The 15,680-nt window shown below is 40.3% G+C and overlaps 1 protein-coding gene across 8 annotated transcripts in view; it reads left to right on the top strand.

The window, feature by feature from the left end:
* Positions 1-15,680, top strand: part of LOC311259135 (myosin IXB) — a 60,098-nt gene that overhangs the window by 10,194 nt on the left and 34,224 nt on the right. For all 8 annotated transcript variants that reach the window (XR_014622837.1, XM_084356040.1, XM_084356041.1 and 5 more), the window contains exons 2-4: positions 11,827-12,047; positions 12,156-12,375; positions 12,728-13,237. Coding sequence is in view for 7 of the 8 variants with exons in the window: in XM_084356040.1 (XP_084212166.1) it covers positions 11,890-12,047; positions 12,156-12,375; positions 12,728-13,237 (888 nt within the window). In the remaining variant the exon portion in view is untranslated. The remainder of the gene's footprint in view (positions 1-11,826; positions 12,048-12,155; positions 12,376-12,727; positions 13,238-15,680) is intronic.

Below are 15,680 nucleotides of genomic sequence, written 5' to 3' on the forward strand. Positions count from 1 at the left end.
TGTGTTTGTGCCTGTAGTTCATCACGCTGGCTGGGAAGGAAGTGTTTCCGTCACTGGAGACCATCCTGAGCTGCCGCTGCTTCCCTCATATCAAATGCACCTGAAATAAATAAACACATTGTGCAAATATTAGCATTTATTTAGACTGTCTTTTTGATGCTAGGAGGAGCAAACAAATTTAGGTGGCCTGCTTTCACAGGCGGTGGACACAAAAACATGAACAGGACAGTTAGCCCACTGCCCCAATGAAACTCAACCGTTGCATCAATTTGATGAACCTTTGTTTTTATTTCCACAAAAAAATGGGCAAGTAAGATATGAAGAATTGTACAACTCACTGCTCATTTACATATAAAAGAATCCAAAATGTCCCATTTCAGCATCTTAAACCCAACTTGATATATACTCAAATTGCTTATTCGTTTGACCAGAACTTCAAAGCCCAAAGATTTTGATTTTACTGTCACACAACACCGGGGAAACGAGCAAGTATTCCCATTAAAGAAAGTGGAATCAGTGGGATTTATGGACGATTGCATTATACCATACTGGTATTTATGTTATTCTGGCCAGCCCCTGAAAATCTATAATACTAAGGGTGAACATACATGTGTCCTACATGTTGCCATTGTACTGTGTTTATCCACCGCTGGTCTCAACTAGTCTATTAGTCCAACATGGCTGAGATGACTGGACCGGAAAACTCTCCGGAATCCCCAGTCACCACCAACCAGCGTGGTATCACAAAACAGCCAATCAGACTCAGCAGAGCCTTCTGGGATGCATTAAGTCAGACATGCTATGGCCTCACTCGTCTGGTGTGTTTCATGTGGATGCTGCTGCTTTGGATCTAGAGTTTCGGCTCATCACACTGATTGAAAACATACATTTCTCTCAACCATCTTGGTCGCTTGACATCGTCTCATCCCAGTATTAACCTCAAGGATGAAAGGACCTTGGGATGTCAGTCGCTGCAAGGCAGACGTTCAAGGCTGGGATATTATTTGGGGAGAATTTGCATGAAGGTTGTGCTCTGTTTTTTTGATGAAACACAAAACACAAATATTTTGTGTTTCATTCAGATCTGTTTTGTTGGGCTTTCCACTCTGCTCAGTGCCCTCAGGTCTGGGTGGCAGAATAGTAAAGGGTCATTATGTGTAAATTAAAAACACCAGGACATGATTTTATAATAAGCAGAGTTCCCTTAAGACTGAGCTTCTCCTCTGCTCAGTGTGGCTTGGCATCTGGACTGAGTTAAAGCAGCAGTGCCAAATGTTAGGCAGTGGGGAACAGAGGGGGGTGACCAGCAGGAGGTCAAGGGGAGGCATTGGAGGGTAGCATTGGAGGGTAGCATTGGTGGAGATTCTGTGAAATACATGACAGGAGAGATGGTGGTAAAGAGGCACAGTTAAGGAAGCAGTTGAGTGGTACAGCTGAGGCAGATGGGTGGCGAGACATGAAGGAGTATTGTAAGGCTGTACCCGGGCCTCTTGGATTACTGACCTGCTGTGAAATGTACATAAAGTAGGAGTTCATAAAGCTGTGGCTAAAACTAATGTTGGATAGCCTCAAGCAACAGCGGAGCGAGCTTATACAGCAGAACAAGCAGCCATGATCTCAGGTTGTTTTAAAGTAGGCTATCCATTGTGTTGTGTGTGTGTGTGTGCGCGCGCGTCTGTGTGTGTTTACCCCTCTCGCTTGACTTGAAATGATCTGTGTGTGATTCGGGGTCATACCTACCTCCGAGGGATGTCAAATGCACAGCAGCCCGCTTCAGTTTGTCAATACATGACTCAGACACATGATATTTGGAGTGGCAGATCAATGGAGTGTACTCAGACGACCGTGTTGTAATTGATTAGAATTGTCCATCGCAGTTAAGGTAATTCATTGTGACAGACAGCTGGCTAGCTTGAGTTTCGTTATGGTTTTAAAAACCAAGCAGTAATTGTGATGGGGGAGATAGCAAATGGTGGTGTTTATTTTTTGAGAGTTTGGCTTAAATATATAATCTGTGATGTCTTTGTCTGTACTCCATACTCCTTTTCTAACAGCTTACTTGTGGCACAGAAGAGGATTTTGACCATGAGCTTGTGCTCCATACTGAATGAATAGGGTAATATCAACAAGTCAAAGACTGGATCCCTGTGGCTCCTCTCTCCTTTATACTCTTCTTTAGACGGAGGCAGCAGATGCTCCTCGGCTCTGGTTTTATTGTCTGTGGCTGGCCAGCCTGGGAGCTGACTTAAATACAGGGGGGAGGAGATGAGCTGTTAGTGCCCCTTTTCTTCCCTTTCCTTCACTCTCTCTTCCTAGTTCTCTCTCTATCTGTGTTTGTCTTATTGAGCCCAGTTGGTGTCTGCTGGATGAGTTAATTCCCTGATTGAGGTTTTAAACAAAAGGCTGCATCTTTGAATAGGCCACATGGCTCTAGTGGGAGGGCTCTGATCCATTCACAGCCATTTTGGGTGCATCTGCACTTCCTATAGAGCCTCAACTGTGAGGCTGATTTACCACCACTCAGCAACAGGAGCAATCTTTATCACACAAGTCTGAGTGCATTTATGAATCCCTGAGAGAGCACACACACACATGGCCGTAAGCCACAGGGAGCACTCACAAACACACACACACACACACACACACACACACACACACACACACACACACACACACACACACACACACACACACACATACACACAGAGTGAATCTGTACTTCCCTTGCTTATGTATCACATTGTGCCCAGAGGACAATGCAGCCTGCTTTGGCAAGGAGCCAGCCCCTCTCATCTCCATTAGGTCATGCAGAGAGAGTTGTAGTGGTGATGGATACTTCAGTGGCCCCAGCTCCACTTTCCCTTGGGAGAGGAAAGGAGCATGGTCTACGACGTTACAGCCTGGCACACAGATGTACCCTGGAAGTATAGTACGTGAACCTGGGGAATTTGAAATGTTTGAAATTCGGTGTAAAACAAAATGATTACGTTTAACTTGAGCGCAGATGTTTAAATGGTTAACCTCCCCAGCCCTACGTAGCCTTCAGCGGGTCCATCATTACAAGCACATGTTGTTGAAAGAAGTGCCGTTTAAACCCACAGAGCTTCATTTGAGTTCTAGTCAAGGTCTGAAGATTTTTAAAGATGTCAGAAATAGCTTCAACAAAGCCTTTTAACAAGCTACATAGGACACAGTATCATTGTGATATTGGCCAAAAGTATGGAAAAATGTATCTTACTTGGAAACTACTTGAGAGGGAGGGATAATTCTAATTTTTCACGGATTTTCTTGAACCATCCCTTGTTACTACATACTCACAATCACTCGTCTCTACCATTACACCTACTTTGCTAATCCTTTGTGAGTCAGATCCAGAAATGTCTCTTTTACAACACTCATGACAGGGTTCTGTAGCCTTGCAGTTACTCATTAGCCTTATTAGTACAGGGTTGGGTCCTCCAGAGAAAAGTTGAAGGGATTCCTTATGCTTTTTTTTCATTCATGGTTATATTTCCAATGAAATGAAGAGTGTTGTGTTGATGTTGAAATGGCTCTTACAAGGACTCAGTGTTGTTGTGTTCATGAAGCCCTGCATGACCTCTCTTTACCTTGTTGCCCTTTCCCCCCTATTTTGCTCAGTATGTTGTTTGTGTTAAACTCTAACTTACAAGGCTAATGCACACAACATTTATAATACAGGGGGCTTGCTGACTCTGGCTCTAGAAGCACAATTTACTCATGATGATTGTCTTTGTTGTTTTTACAAAAAATATTCGTATTGATTATTTTCCTTAAGTAAGTGGGTTAACCATTATCCATCTGGACTGGCGGTTTCATTCCAAACTCTAGACTCTCTTGAACCCCAGATTGCTTCCAATATGTGTGTGTTATGGTTATATTATTTATATTTAATTTTATTTTGATTTATATTTTATATTAGAAATGACTACAGAATTGGAAATAAAATGCCTTTACAAGTATCCACATGAGTTTGTAATTTATAATAGTAGTAGTATATGATGCTGAAACTTAGTTGTCATTAGCAAATAATCTGATTTCATTTATTCACATAATTAATATATATATATATATATATATATATATATATATATATATATATATATATATATATAAAATGATAAAATGTAGGAAAATAGCGATAAATACCTATATAAGCACATTTGAGAATAGGAAATATTAGCCATATTTGTTTGAAGTAAGGACTTTATTGATTAATCGATTATTCAAACAGTTGCAGATCTATTTGTTGATTAACTCATCGATTAATTGTTTTTACTCTAGAAGTATATAATTTATCTGAAGTCATCTACCACATGTCCTCTGTCTACCAAGTATTTTTACAGTTAGTTAAATTTTGTAACGTAGAAGAATGTTTACATCAGGGTCACGATCAAGTATCCTTTTTTTTTTTAAATCCGTTTTTAAACCAAACAGAATGATTTTGTTTCCAGTTCTAACAACGGGGAACATAAATGTGGGTGGAATTGTAACATTTAGCTTTACAGTGATCAGCATTCCTAAGTTCAAACTGCTGCCATGTCATGACTGGTTACATCCATGATAGGAGCTGCTTGTAGTTCTGACTCATGAGATTTATCAGGCCTCCTCCTGTGACGCTGGAGAGGAATGCTGGGAGTCACCATATCTTCGGTCCACACACACTGCTGACTTCATAACTTACTTCCTTTTGGTTCACCTCTTTGTGTTCATGTTGGTATTATAGTGTGACGTGTACAGCAAGAGGGAGACAGGAGGATGAGGAGTGAGAAAGAGAGTTAAAATAGGGATATTCTAGCTGAACTTCATCAACCATCTATGTGTCAGTGGGTCAGTCACTTCCTGCCAGATCATACAGTCAGCTGCTGGTGTCTCAGCAGTGACTGTCTGCTCTGTTTATGCAGTCTATATATAAATGTATATGAGTGTGGGTGCCAGTCTTGGGAGGTCCATTAGGAAGAAAATTTACTGTCTGTAGTACAGCCTAAGAGCATAACACTTAAGGCTTTCACACATCTCTTAGAGAGTTCATAAACACTACAACAACGGCCCATATAAAGGCAAAGTATTTCTTTTCTCTCTCCACTAATTGGCACTCTAGACTTACTACTGCTCCTCCCCCTGTCCCTGTTCTCTCTGGGTGGAGCTTTTCTTTGAAGGTGGATGAAGAGGATAGAGTAGAAGTTGGGAGACAGTGAGTAAGACCTGGTTGGCTTATTTCACTTCTGTCAAACAACTCCTGCATTTACTGCCAACTCCAGCTTCAGTTATAATGAAGTTAGAAGAGGGATTCTTTTATGCAGCTTTTTCCCTCTCTTTCCATTTTGGCAAAGGGGTATTTACTATTCCTCATTCTTCCTAAGTGCATGCATGTGACACATTTTCAGATTGAGTGGTTGTGTACACCATTCTCTGTATTCTTGGTCTTTAAAAATTGTTAGAATTATAGCATATAAAACCAGCCATAACGCTCCATGGCTGAAAAATTGACCCCAAGACAACCGTCTCTATTAGTTTCAGTCTAACACAGAATTGAAAATCAGTCCAGACATGAACATGTGTAGTTTAACAAAATTGAGTTTGAATCTAACAGGAGCTAAATTGGAAAAATTAATGCATTCGTTTGCAGTGTGTAGAAGGTGGATTCGAACACAGCACTTATTTTTCAATAGAGCTTGGCTGGTACAGTATGGGCTATTGAATTAATTTTTTTATTCATTTTATTTGTCAGGGACAGTGCATATTGATGAACATTGCTGTAAATTTGCCAGAATTAGCCAAGAGGCTAGTTTTCATCTGTTGTCCCTGGCCAGATGTAAAGTGGCATCCTTAAATCAAGACGCAGGTTTAAAACAACAATTTCAGTATAAAACACAAGATAAAAGTAGGATAAAGACATAAACAACAATAAAAGCAGGACAAATACATTAGCAACAATAAGCAGAGCAGAACAAAGTGCAACAGAGCAGGGACAGACAATAGCAGCATACATAAGCAGGCACACATATGACATGTACAATGCAGCAATTTGCAAGACAGACAAACAAAAACATACAAGAGCAATCACAAGCAGACTAATCTAAGGAACAAGACAACAATGACACTGATCTATGTGGAGGAGCAGAGCAGTTAAGCATCATACACATTGTACTCTATTGTACTATTTCTGTTGTTGACAAATCATCCGAGTAACATAACTGTGCGTAAACTTATTATTTATCTTAGTGATGAATGTACAGTGGCATTAATTTACTGCAATCCTATTCTCCCTGATTGGATAATGAGGGGTTAGGTGGGGTTAGTGAGTCCAGTGGGGATGAGTTGTACCGCCTTTAAGAAAATGTCTTTTTTTAAAGAGCTTGTTAGCTGTTAATGCCTCCTCCTGCCCACAGTAAGCAGCTAAAAAGTCCCTCTCTACCCTCATCTGTAGCCCTGTGCTCTTCCCATCAACCCACAGTAAGCAGCTAAAGTGCCAGGCTAAGCCTACGCAAAGCAGACAACCCCAGGTGTTATCTGAGGAATGCTGGGCATCCTTGCAGAGGATCTCCTCCGCAGGGAGGAAGCTGCATTATCTCAAAGCCTCCATCTCCTTTGATTGTCCCCTGGGACTTCTCTCTTTTCTGTCTCACTATTAGATGTTTACCTTTCCCTCTCTCAGCCTCTCCTTCCGCCTTCCTCTCTTCTCCTTTGTTCAGTTTTATCTCTGTCACTACCTTTTTTCCTGCTTTTTTCTCCCCACACAAACTGAGATGAAAAGATTTACCTCGCACCTAGATACTGTAGCTTTTCTCTTTTGAAACTAGTTGAGAGAGCAGCTCAGGAGTTAAAGTGACAGATTTAAACCAGGGCTCATGATGGAGGATAATGATGATGCTGTCTTTTGTGGTCTCTGCAGTTTTGCATGCCTTGGCATTTTACTGGCTTGCATGTTTTTGGGACTGTGGTCAGCTCGCCTGGCAAACGCACAAGCTCATGAGTCTCAAGTTGCTCTATTTTCCTCTAATTCTTGACTGTGACCTAATTGTTTCCAGGGTTGGCTTTGTTAAGATTTGGTCCATTGTAGCATGTAATAGTTTTTGTCCTTTTGCATGTGTTAGACAACAGATTCCTATTATTGCTTTTCATGAATATGTACAAACAGAAACTGAAACAAAATTAAAGTGTCTAAAAGCAGCTTTTAAGCAAAAGTTCAGTGGAGGCAATTGTATTTGCCACTGTAGTCAGTGTTTGAGCATACACTGATTACCTTACTTGCACACCGCTGTTTTTACTTAAAAAAAAATCAGTACTTAGTCGAATGACAGATGCATTTACATAATTGCAGCAGCAGCACCAGCAGCAGACTCACAGTACAGAGAAGCAGCAGCAGACTGATGATGTTAATGAGGGAAAAAGGAGTTTGTTACTTCACTGAGAAGTTGCAGGTGTGCAACCTATTGCCGGCATCTCTTCATCTAACAGCTGCCCTTTGTTCCCTGACTCCCAAAGATTGTATAAAACTACTCTCTCACATAAAATATGTAAAATTGATTCACTTTCAAAAAATGGCGAAAAACCTGTTGTTTTGCTCTGTAGACACATTTTTTATGAACGGTAGCAGTGCTAAACTCATGAGACGCATTGCATTTAACTAGCCTACTTCAAAATATAAGTCAACTCGTGTTTCACCAGTTAAATGCTTTTGATGTGAAAAAAGCATGAATAAAAAAAGCCAGTGTACGGGATTACTGGTGTTGTTATGAGCTTATTAGTTAGTGGGAAAATGTCAACACGTAGTAGATACATTGACCACTTACTAGCCAACACAATGTGGTTTGGTTTGGTATGTGTTGTTGGTTATTCAAACTGTTTGGTAGGATTGTTGTGATTATGTTTTCGTGAAAAAGTTCCCATCATGATTAAAATGCAGAGAAAGAGACAACAATATCTTTGCTACCATTACGCAATATTGCTCATGATTGAAATGAGCTATCCTCTTATCTGAGCTAATTTGTAACACGGGTACTTACTATGTCTGTGTGTATTATTCCTGATAACTCCACTGAACACATGAGCACAATTGGTTATATCAGTCAGCGGAAAGTTTCAGGGAAAACAAACCTTCTTTTGGTGGAATGGAGAACTTGATTTCATAATACTACATGCAGATGTCTGTGAGAGGCTCTTTTCCCTCACACTGCTTTTTCAGGCATATCTCAGACTATAACATTTCTTGTTTTTCAACCTAAGAAAATAAACTGTCTCTGCTCAAATGATAAATGTGATAAACTGGAGGACTCGGTGCTTACAGGACTCGACCTGAGATCGGGTTACCAAAGCAGTGGAGTCTGCCTGCCATACAGTGATTTAAACCAGGTTTCTGTTTCCCCAAGAGGGACTTACAGTTTAGACAGCATGCATTACTGATGCGAAGCCACGTTACATGATCCATCATTAGACTAAACTTTACCCAGCTGCTGTCTGTATGATTCACACTCAACTATAGATCACTATTCTATTTTAATTTTTGTTACAGACATCCTTAACCTGGATCATATTCATTTAGCTTAAGTCCAGCTGGATGTTACAATGAATGATTACAGAAATACATCAGCACTACTTCAAAAAGTTGAGAATCCGTAATGTTGTTGACTTTGGTTTTATGTTCAACAGTGATGATGTAAAGCTGTCGTCATGTCAGCCTGGCAAAGTAACCACAGCAACTGTCAGTAATTTGGGTGTAGGGTGAAGTGAATTTGCAGTTGTACCAACAAGTACGATTGTACAATGATTTGAGTGCTAATTACAGAGCAGTGTTAGCCCAGCACCATTTTCTACTGACGCTACTGTACAGTAGATTGTGCTGTGTAAAAACTGCTCCTCCAACATGGATGAACCCAACTGTGGAGTCATAGACCGAATCACTGTGATGTTGCACGGACAAGAACAGTCACCTTCGTGTAGACAGCTGCTGGTTGATTTGCAATGCAGAGATGTGCGAAATCTTTCATGTACTGTCTTGCTTTGCTAGCATCTTTTGGTTAACTTGAGCTGTTTTTTTGTTTTTTTTAGTCCCAACAGGTCCCCCATGAAAAGCAAAAAATTATATTTTGTAAAAGCAGGGGTTTTTCTGCCCGAAACTCCTGACATTGGTCCTATAGATTTATATGTAAAAGTTTTTTTTTCTTCTTTAAAATACAAGAACATGAGACTGTTTTACACAGATGTGTGATGTCACCAGAAGTTCAGCATGATGGCAACTCTTGTTAAGCTTTAACAGAACAGCATTTAAATGTTGTTGTTGAATCTAAACTTTATATTAAAGCTTGACCGGGGAAATTTTGGTTAATGCGGGTAATGACTGCTTACAGTAGAACTAGTCACATTCAAGAAAGAAGGACTTACGCATGCATGTTTTTATTACAAGCCACTTCTACTGATTTTACTGATTTTACACCGTCAACCAGAAATTAGGTATACTGATTGGTTTGAAGTTAAGCCTGAAAACTGTCAGCCATTGATGGCCCATTGGTAATTTCTTAAGGTCACTTAACAACACAGAGTTGTAAATGCAAGTTCTAGTCCCTTTGTGCTACAAAAGAAAAAAAAGAAAAAATTTATGGTGGAGTGTTAAAGATGTTAAGGATTTAGTCTCACAGCCTGAGGAAAGAAGCTGCTCCGTAGTCTGGTGGTATGGCAGCAGATACTTCTGTTTATTTTGACAGATGGCAGCAGGCTGAAGAGACTGTGGCTGGGGTGGGTGTTGTCTTATAGTATCCTTTGGGCTCTGTGCAGACACCTCATTTGACTTTACATAAAACAGCTACAAGACATGTTTCTCAAAGAATGGCTGCTCGACCTTGTTAACACCAATGAGTTTTGTGGCACAGATGCCAGTCATGTGATACATCAATAAGAAATCTTCCCCTTTTAGTTTATTGTGGTTTGGTTCATAAAAGACCCTGATATATCTTCAAGGCAGCTTCACCCCAGTCAGGAAATCAGTGATATCCGTAGTAAGGACTGAACAAAACTCCACTTTGTTCTCGGTTAATGGTCTGCTCAGAGCTCTGTGATGTTGTAAGACCTTTGGTGTTGGTACGTTGCCAGGCAGAGAAAATTGAGTGGGGAAAGAGATAAGTTGTTGTGGTGAAAATGTGCTAAACACTTCATCCTGCCACCAAGTTGTACGTCATACAACACTGTAGGTGTCTTGTCTGTGAGAGTGAATAATGTGCTATCATTACACCATTTGTGGTTTACCCTAAGTGTTCTCTGTATGTGCTTCTTGGTTCGTATCATTGAGCGGAAGGGTTCAATTTCTGTGCAGCATCTGCAGCTGCAACCTATGGTAAAGTTTCAGTGGCAAAACCATTTACAAGTAATATGATAACAATGCATTGCAGTGTTATTAGATTTGAGTCATCGCCAGCCCTGATGCACATGTATGAGCCCTTTCTTTATTTTGTTGAAATGGAAGTGCAGTTTGATATCATTTGACCTGCTCTGACGACTTAAGTGTATTTTTAGATGTGAGGAAACCCACAGACTAGTAACGTTCACTCCATTTACACACGCACAGAATAAAAATATCTTGACTTGAAGTTTGTCTTAATCAATGATTGTTTGTATTCTGTACATCACATATTTTGTTGCTACTTTTTAAGAAAAAATATTTTTGCTTCACATTTTGAGTATATTCAATTTTCTTCTCTGGTTACTTGTCACATTGTTAGAAATAATATTCTGTTTTGGCATCAGTTGAGAAAAGACATTTTAAGTTTAGCGCAGGGTTAAAAAGATGAGAGATCACTTTAAACATTTTGTGAAAAAGACAACACCTGCAATGACATCCTATGTTAATCGCCTCAACTAATATATTGGTAGCTACTCTTAAGAAGCCTTTCCAGAATGATGTTAACCAAGCTGTGACCAAGCTGTATTCTTCTACATAAAAAAATAATGGGAAGTTTGAGCATGTGGAGTTGTGATGAATAGCGATTTGATTATAGCCTAGCAGAGTACAATCTCGTAGTATAGCAGTTAGCACATCACACTTATCTTTGCTCAGACACAACATGAAGTACAGTCAGGATTTCTCACCTTACAGTATGCGATTTCTCACCTGATTCTCATTTGAGTGGTGACTGGTGATTGATTTGGTATAAGAGAATAGTATTTTTCTTGGGGTACTTTGCTCACAGAGTTTTAACATATTTTTATAATACACCACTGATTACAAAGAAAGAGCTTAAGGCAAGTAAATAACTTGATAGGAAACAGGCCTCACAAATGACCTGTTCTTAATTTATAAGGCCTGTATCCTGTCAAACTGTCACAATTACTTGTATAGGCCTCTTTTCTAGACTAATCTAAGACACACCGCTGCAACAGAGCTTCATCATGTTCTGAATGTAAAATTTAGAGGGTCAAATACCAAGGATGAGCTTCCCATGTGGTTTGAGACTTTGTTTGAAAATCAACTATTTTGTTTGCATATTAAAATGCTAGCTCAGAGCTGCAATGACGCATTGTTTAGGCTTTTAGAAAGCTGCAATGCTTTATATTGGAAGCTGTTCACTTTCTGGGCTATCATACTTTGTTTCTACTGGCATTATACTAGTGCTGAGTGTTTATTGGAATAGGAAAGCTAATTGTTGGCGTGAGAGTCAACCCTCTCTCTTTCATCCCACATGTTGTAACTACAGAGTTCTCTGCTGTGCCCTTCGAAAGCCGCCTTTTATCACGGTCCAGTATCAATGTTATAAGCATGGATGTATAAACGTAAACAGAAATTCTGTCTCTGATCAATCAACCTGTCATTTTCAGGTGCTGCGTGGTGAGAGGGAAGCAGTGGGTGCGGCATGCTGAGGCCACTCCCCCTGGCTCAGGATGAGTGTCATAGATGGCGCTGCCACCATGGCAACGAACGCAGGTGGAGGAGGAGGGGGAGGTGGGCCAGCTAGCCCTAACGATCACGATGGCCGCTCATACCTGCTCCAGATCTACCCACGGTTGGCTGCTCAGTCCACCACCTGCTGCAACCTCAGGTAAGAGTGCCGTAGTATTATGACTAGAAAAGTAGCATCAACAGTTAATGTCCAACTATGATGATGTTGCTCAATCTGAGTTAGTAATTCCTTTTATCTTCTCATCAGGGTGCAGAAAGATGCAACAGCAGCCTCAGTGATCTCAGACGCTGCCACGGCACTGGGGCTGGACCCTGGCCGCATGTATGTGCTAGCAGAGGTGAAGGAATGTGGCGGGGAAGAGTGGGTGCTAGAGGCCGGAGACCTGCCAGCACAGAGGTTTCTGCTGTGGCCTCGGAAAGCCCAGGAACAACACCCTCAGAGCCTAGGCTTTTACTTCTTACTACAGGTAGAGTTGATAGCACACAGTTCACTTTGCAGTCAGACTCAGTGAATGTTGAGCACTGAGAAATCTCTTGCCACCTTTTGACTATTGCATATTACTTCCTTCTGCTTTTTTTTTTCATTTTTATTTTTACTGAGAAACAAAAACAAGTAGTCAACCTAGATAACAAATTACCAGCTAATGATGGAAAAATACAACAACAAAGACGGGTAGATTAGCCACATACAAAATGTTTCCCATTATCATTAAACTTTGACTTATTTTGACTCTTTTTTGAAAACTGAGAGAACCCAGAATGTTTTTAAATGTCTCAGATAATTAAAGATTTTTATCTCTTTACCTTTCCATGCTCCAGGAGAGGAACCATGATGGCACAATTCATTATGTCCACCTCCCGTCTGTGACTAAGGAGCAGGAGGCACAGCGGCTAGCCGCCAGGGGCTTCCTTCCCCCTCCACAGGACGATTTTGCAGACCTCTGCAATCTCCCCATCCTCAATGAGGACAGCATATTAAACAACCTGCGCACACGCTTTTACAAGAAAAAGATCTACACTTATGCAGGCAGTATCCTCATTGCTATCAACCCCTTCAAGTTCCTGCCCATCTACAACCCTAAATACGTCAAGATGTACGAAAACCACCAGCTGGGCAAACTGGAGCCACATATTTTCGCTATCGCAGATGTGGCCTACTATGCTATGCTCAGGAAGAGGATCAACCAGTGCATCGTCATCTCTGGGGAAAGTGGCTCAGGCAAAACCCAGAGTACCAACTTCCTGATCCACTGCCTGACTGCACTTAGCCAGAAGGGCTATGCCAGCGGGGTGGAAAGGACCATACTGGGAGCTGGACCAGTCCTGGAGGTAAGATCTTGACATGTGTGATGGGAGGATTTGACTCCACCAGTCCCTTTAGCTAGAAAACCACCTGAGTTTTTTCCCCTAAAAACTGTTACTAACTTGTAAACTAGTGCAACTCACAGTTAGAGGTTGTCTGTGGTTTAAAAGCCAGTGTCTGACGCGTATTTGGGAAAAACAAAAAGAAGGATGAAAGGTTCTCTAGATTGTGTCACTCTTATCTGTTATTACAGATATCACACATTTATTTTCTTCAGCGGCTCAGTGAGTTATGAAATGTAATGCTCTTTTGATTAAGTCATATCCTACAATGACAGTGCTTCATCAGAAGTGACTCATCCTGTTGCTGTGGCATGCACACACAATTGCAGAGGATGCAAAATACACAAAGTTATATTTTGAGATTATTTACTGTGACAGTGATTATCTCCAGTGCAGTGGTTATGAATGATAAAAGATCCCATGAATGTATCAGATCTCACTCAGCAGTTGGCAAATGTATTTTCAGGCTGCAACTCCGTTGAACTTCCGTGCGTGGGCTGAGCCAATGGGGCATATGGAAGTGTGTGCATTGCACAGGAAGTAAACATAAAGACTATGGTCTGCCCAGAAAGAAGAAACGAAAAAGAGGATGGGAAGTTGCTTTATTAACCCTTCGTGAGGCCCTTGAAAATGCTGTGGAAATCTTAGCATAAATCTTGTTGTTTTTCTGTTTCTTTTGAGCAAACACTGATGGGTTTGGTTAGTTGGTCTTGGTCTCTGATTGTGTAACAGCATGGGCTCTGTTTTTGAACACAGAAATATGACAATGTGAATTTCATTTGGAGCTGTTGTTGACCAATAGTTGTTGAACAATTTCTTTGTTGCTGTTTCGGTCAGGTGACTGTGCTTCTCTTCCTGCTTTCTATCTGTGAGAAATTAGATGCTTGTGCTGACTTGCTCTGTGCAGCCGCCGAAAGGACAGAATTAATCGAAACTACAGCCAAACCGAAAGAGGGTTTTCTAGAAGTGACTGATTTTAATAGCTAGAGGGAGAATATCTATCAATATATCATGAAAAGTAAAATAATTTTCAACAATATTTTTATTTATCACTGCAGTGAATGTTTGTGCAAGGCCAGCTGGTTGATAATTATGGTGCACAATGTTCAGGCCTGATTCTTAACAGACAGACTGACCAACAGTCTGTTCAGTGGAGTCATATGGACTCTAAACAGATACAGAGTGTCTCCCTTGCTTAGCTGTCTGACTAACTAGAGTGAACAACTAACTCACTAATGCAAAGGAAAAGGTTGTGGTAATCAGACCAAACACACCACCAGAATACAGATCATTCCTCACTCATACATTTACATTCAAAATATATATTTTTGGGTTGTTAGAGAACCAGATGCAAACATATTTATTTCAGGGCTCCAGACTAACTTTTTATAAAGGTTGTACTGGTGTGTAACTTAATTTCTTAACACATAATGTAAATGATCGTGTGAGGGTTTGTGTAAATTGCAGCATACGCAACAAAAAATAACAATAACCCCAACTGTTTAGTGGGGGTTAGGCACCTTTGGACAGAGGACGTGGAACGGTTATTTCCGCTGATGATTTTGCGTCTGGGCTGGGCCTTTTATGGCTCAGGGACAGGTGAAACTGGTACCGCAGCATTTTTCGTGACAGAAAACTAATCAATAGCCAAATTAAAACTGAAGAGAACTATGTTATAAGGTTGTGATATCTCACGATTTCTCTTGTTTGCATGCAAGGACTTTAGGAGCTGTAAAGGGCCTGGTCTCACACAAGCACATACACACAGACAATGCACATAAAATCCTAATATATGCGGAAAAAATAAAATACAGAAAACGTGTTGTAGGCTACTATTTGTTCAAGGCAACTGTCTAAACATCCAGTTGTTGTCAAAAAATATATTATAATATATTATAAATAATAATTTAGAAATTAAAATAATAATAATAATTTTAATAATAATTTAATAATTAAATAATATTTTTAAACAAACCTACTGAATATTAGGCACACTGGTGCGACCAATAAAAATGTTTAGTCACATAGTTGCACCCCAGAGCCCTGTATTTACTAAGTTTGGCACTGTCCTGTCAAATGAGAATGTGTTTTCCTTTTAGTCAGCTGTAAAAATACTATTGTATGCTTGGCATTTAGAAACAGATACTGTACGGGGTGCCACCAGTCTGTAAGGCTTCTCAGGGTATCTTTATTCCACAGACAGTTAAATAGCAAGGGCTCGTACTAAACTACAGCTCTCTGTGTTTGGTGATGAAAAAGGCACGTCCAAATACATGCAGACAGGCAGACATCTGTAAGCTTTTACATTGTTTAAAAAAAATAACAGTTGCATCATGAAAGGTAAGTTATCACAGAGTATTGAGTTTAATCCCTGAGCAACGTGGCAAAGAACAGAGTTGACTTAATT

Source organism: Pagrus pagrus (genome assembly GCF_965226575.1).
Source record: "Pagrus pagrus genome assembly, chromosome: 6".
In the NCBI taxonomy this organism is placed as follows: Eukaryota; Metazoa; Chordata; class Actinopteri; order Spariformes; family Sparidae; genus Pagrus; species Pagrus pagrus.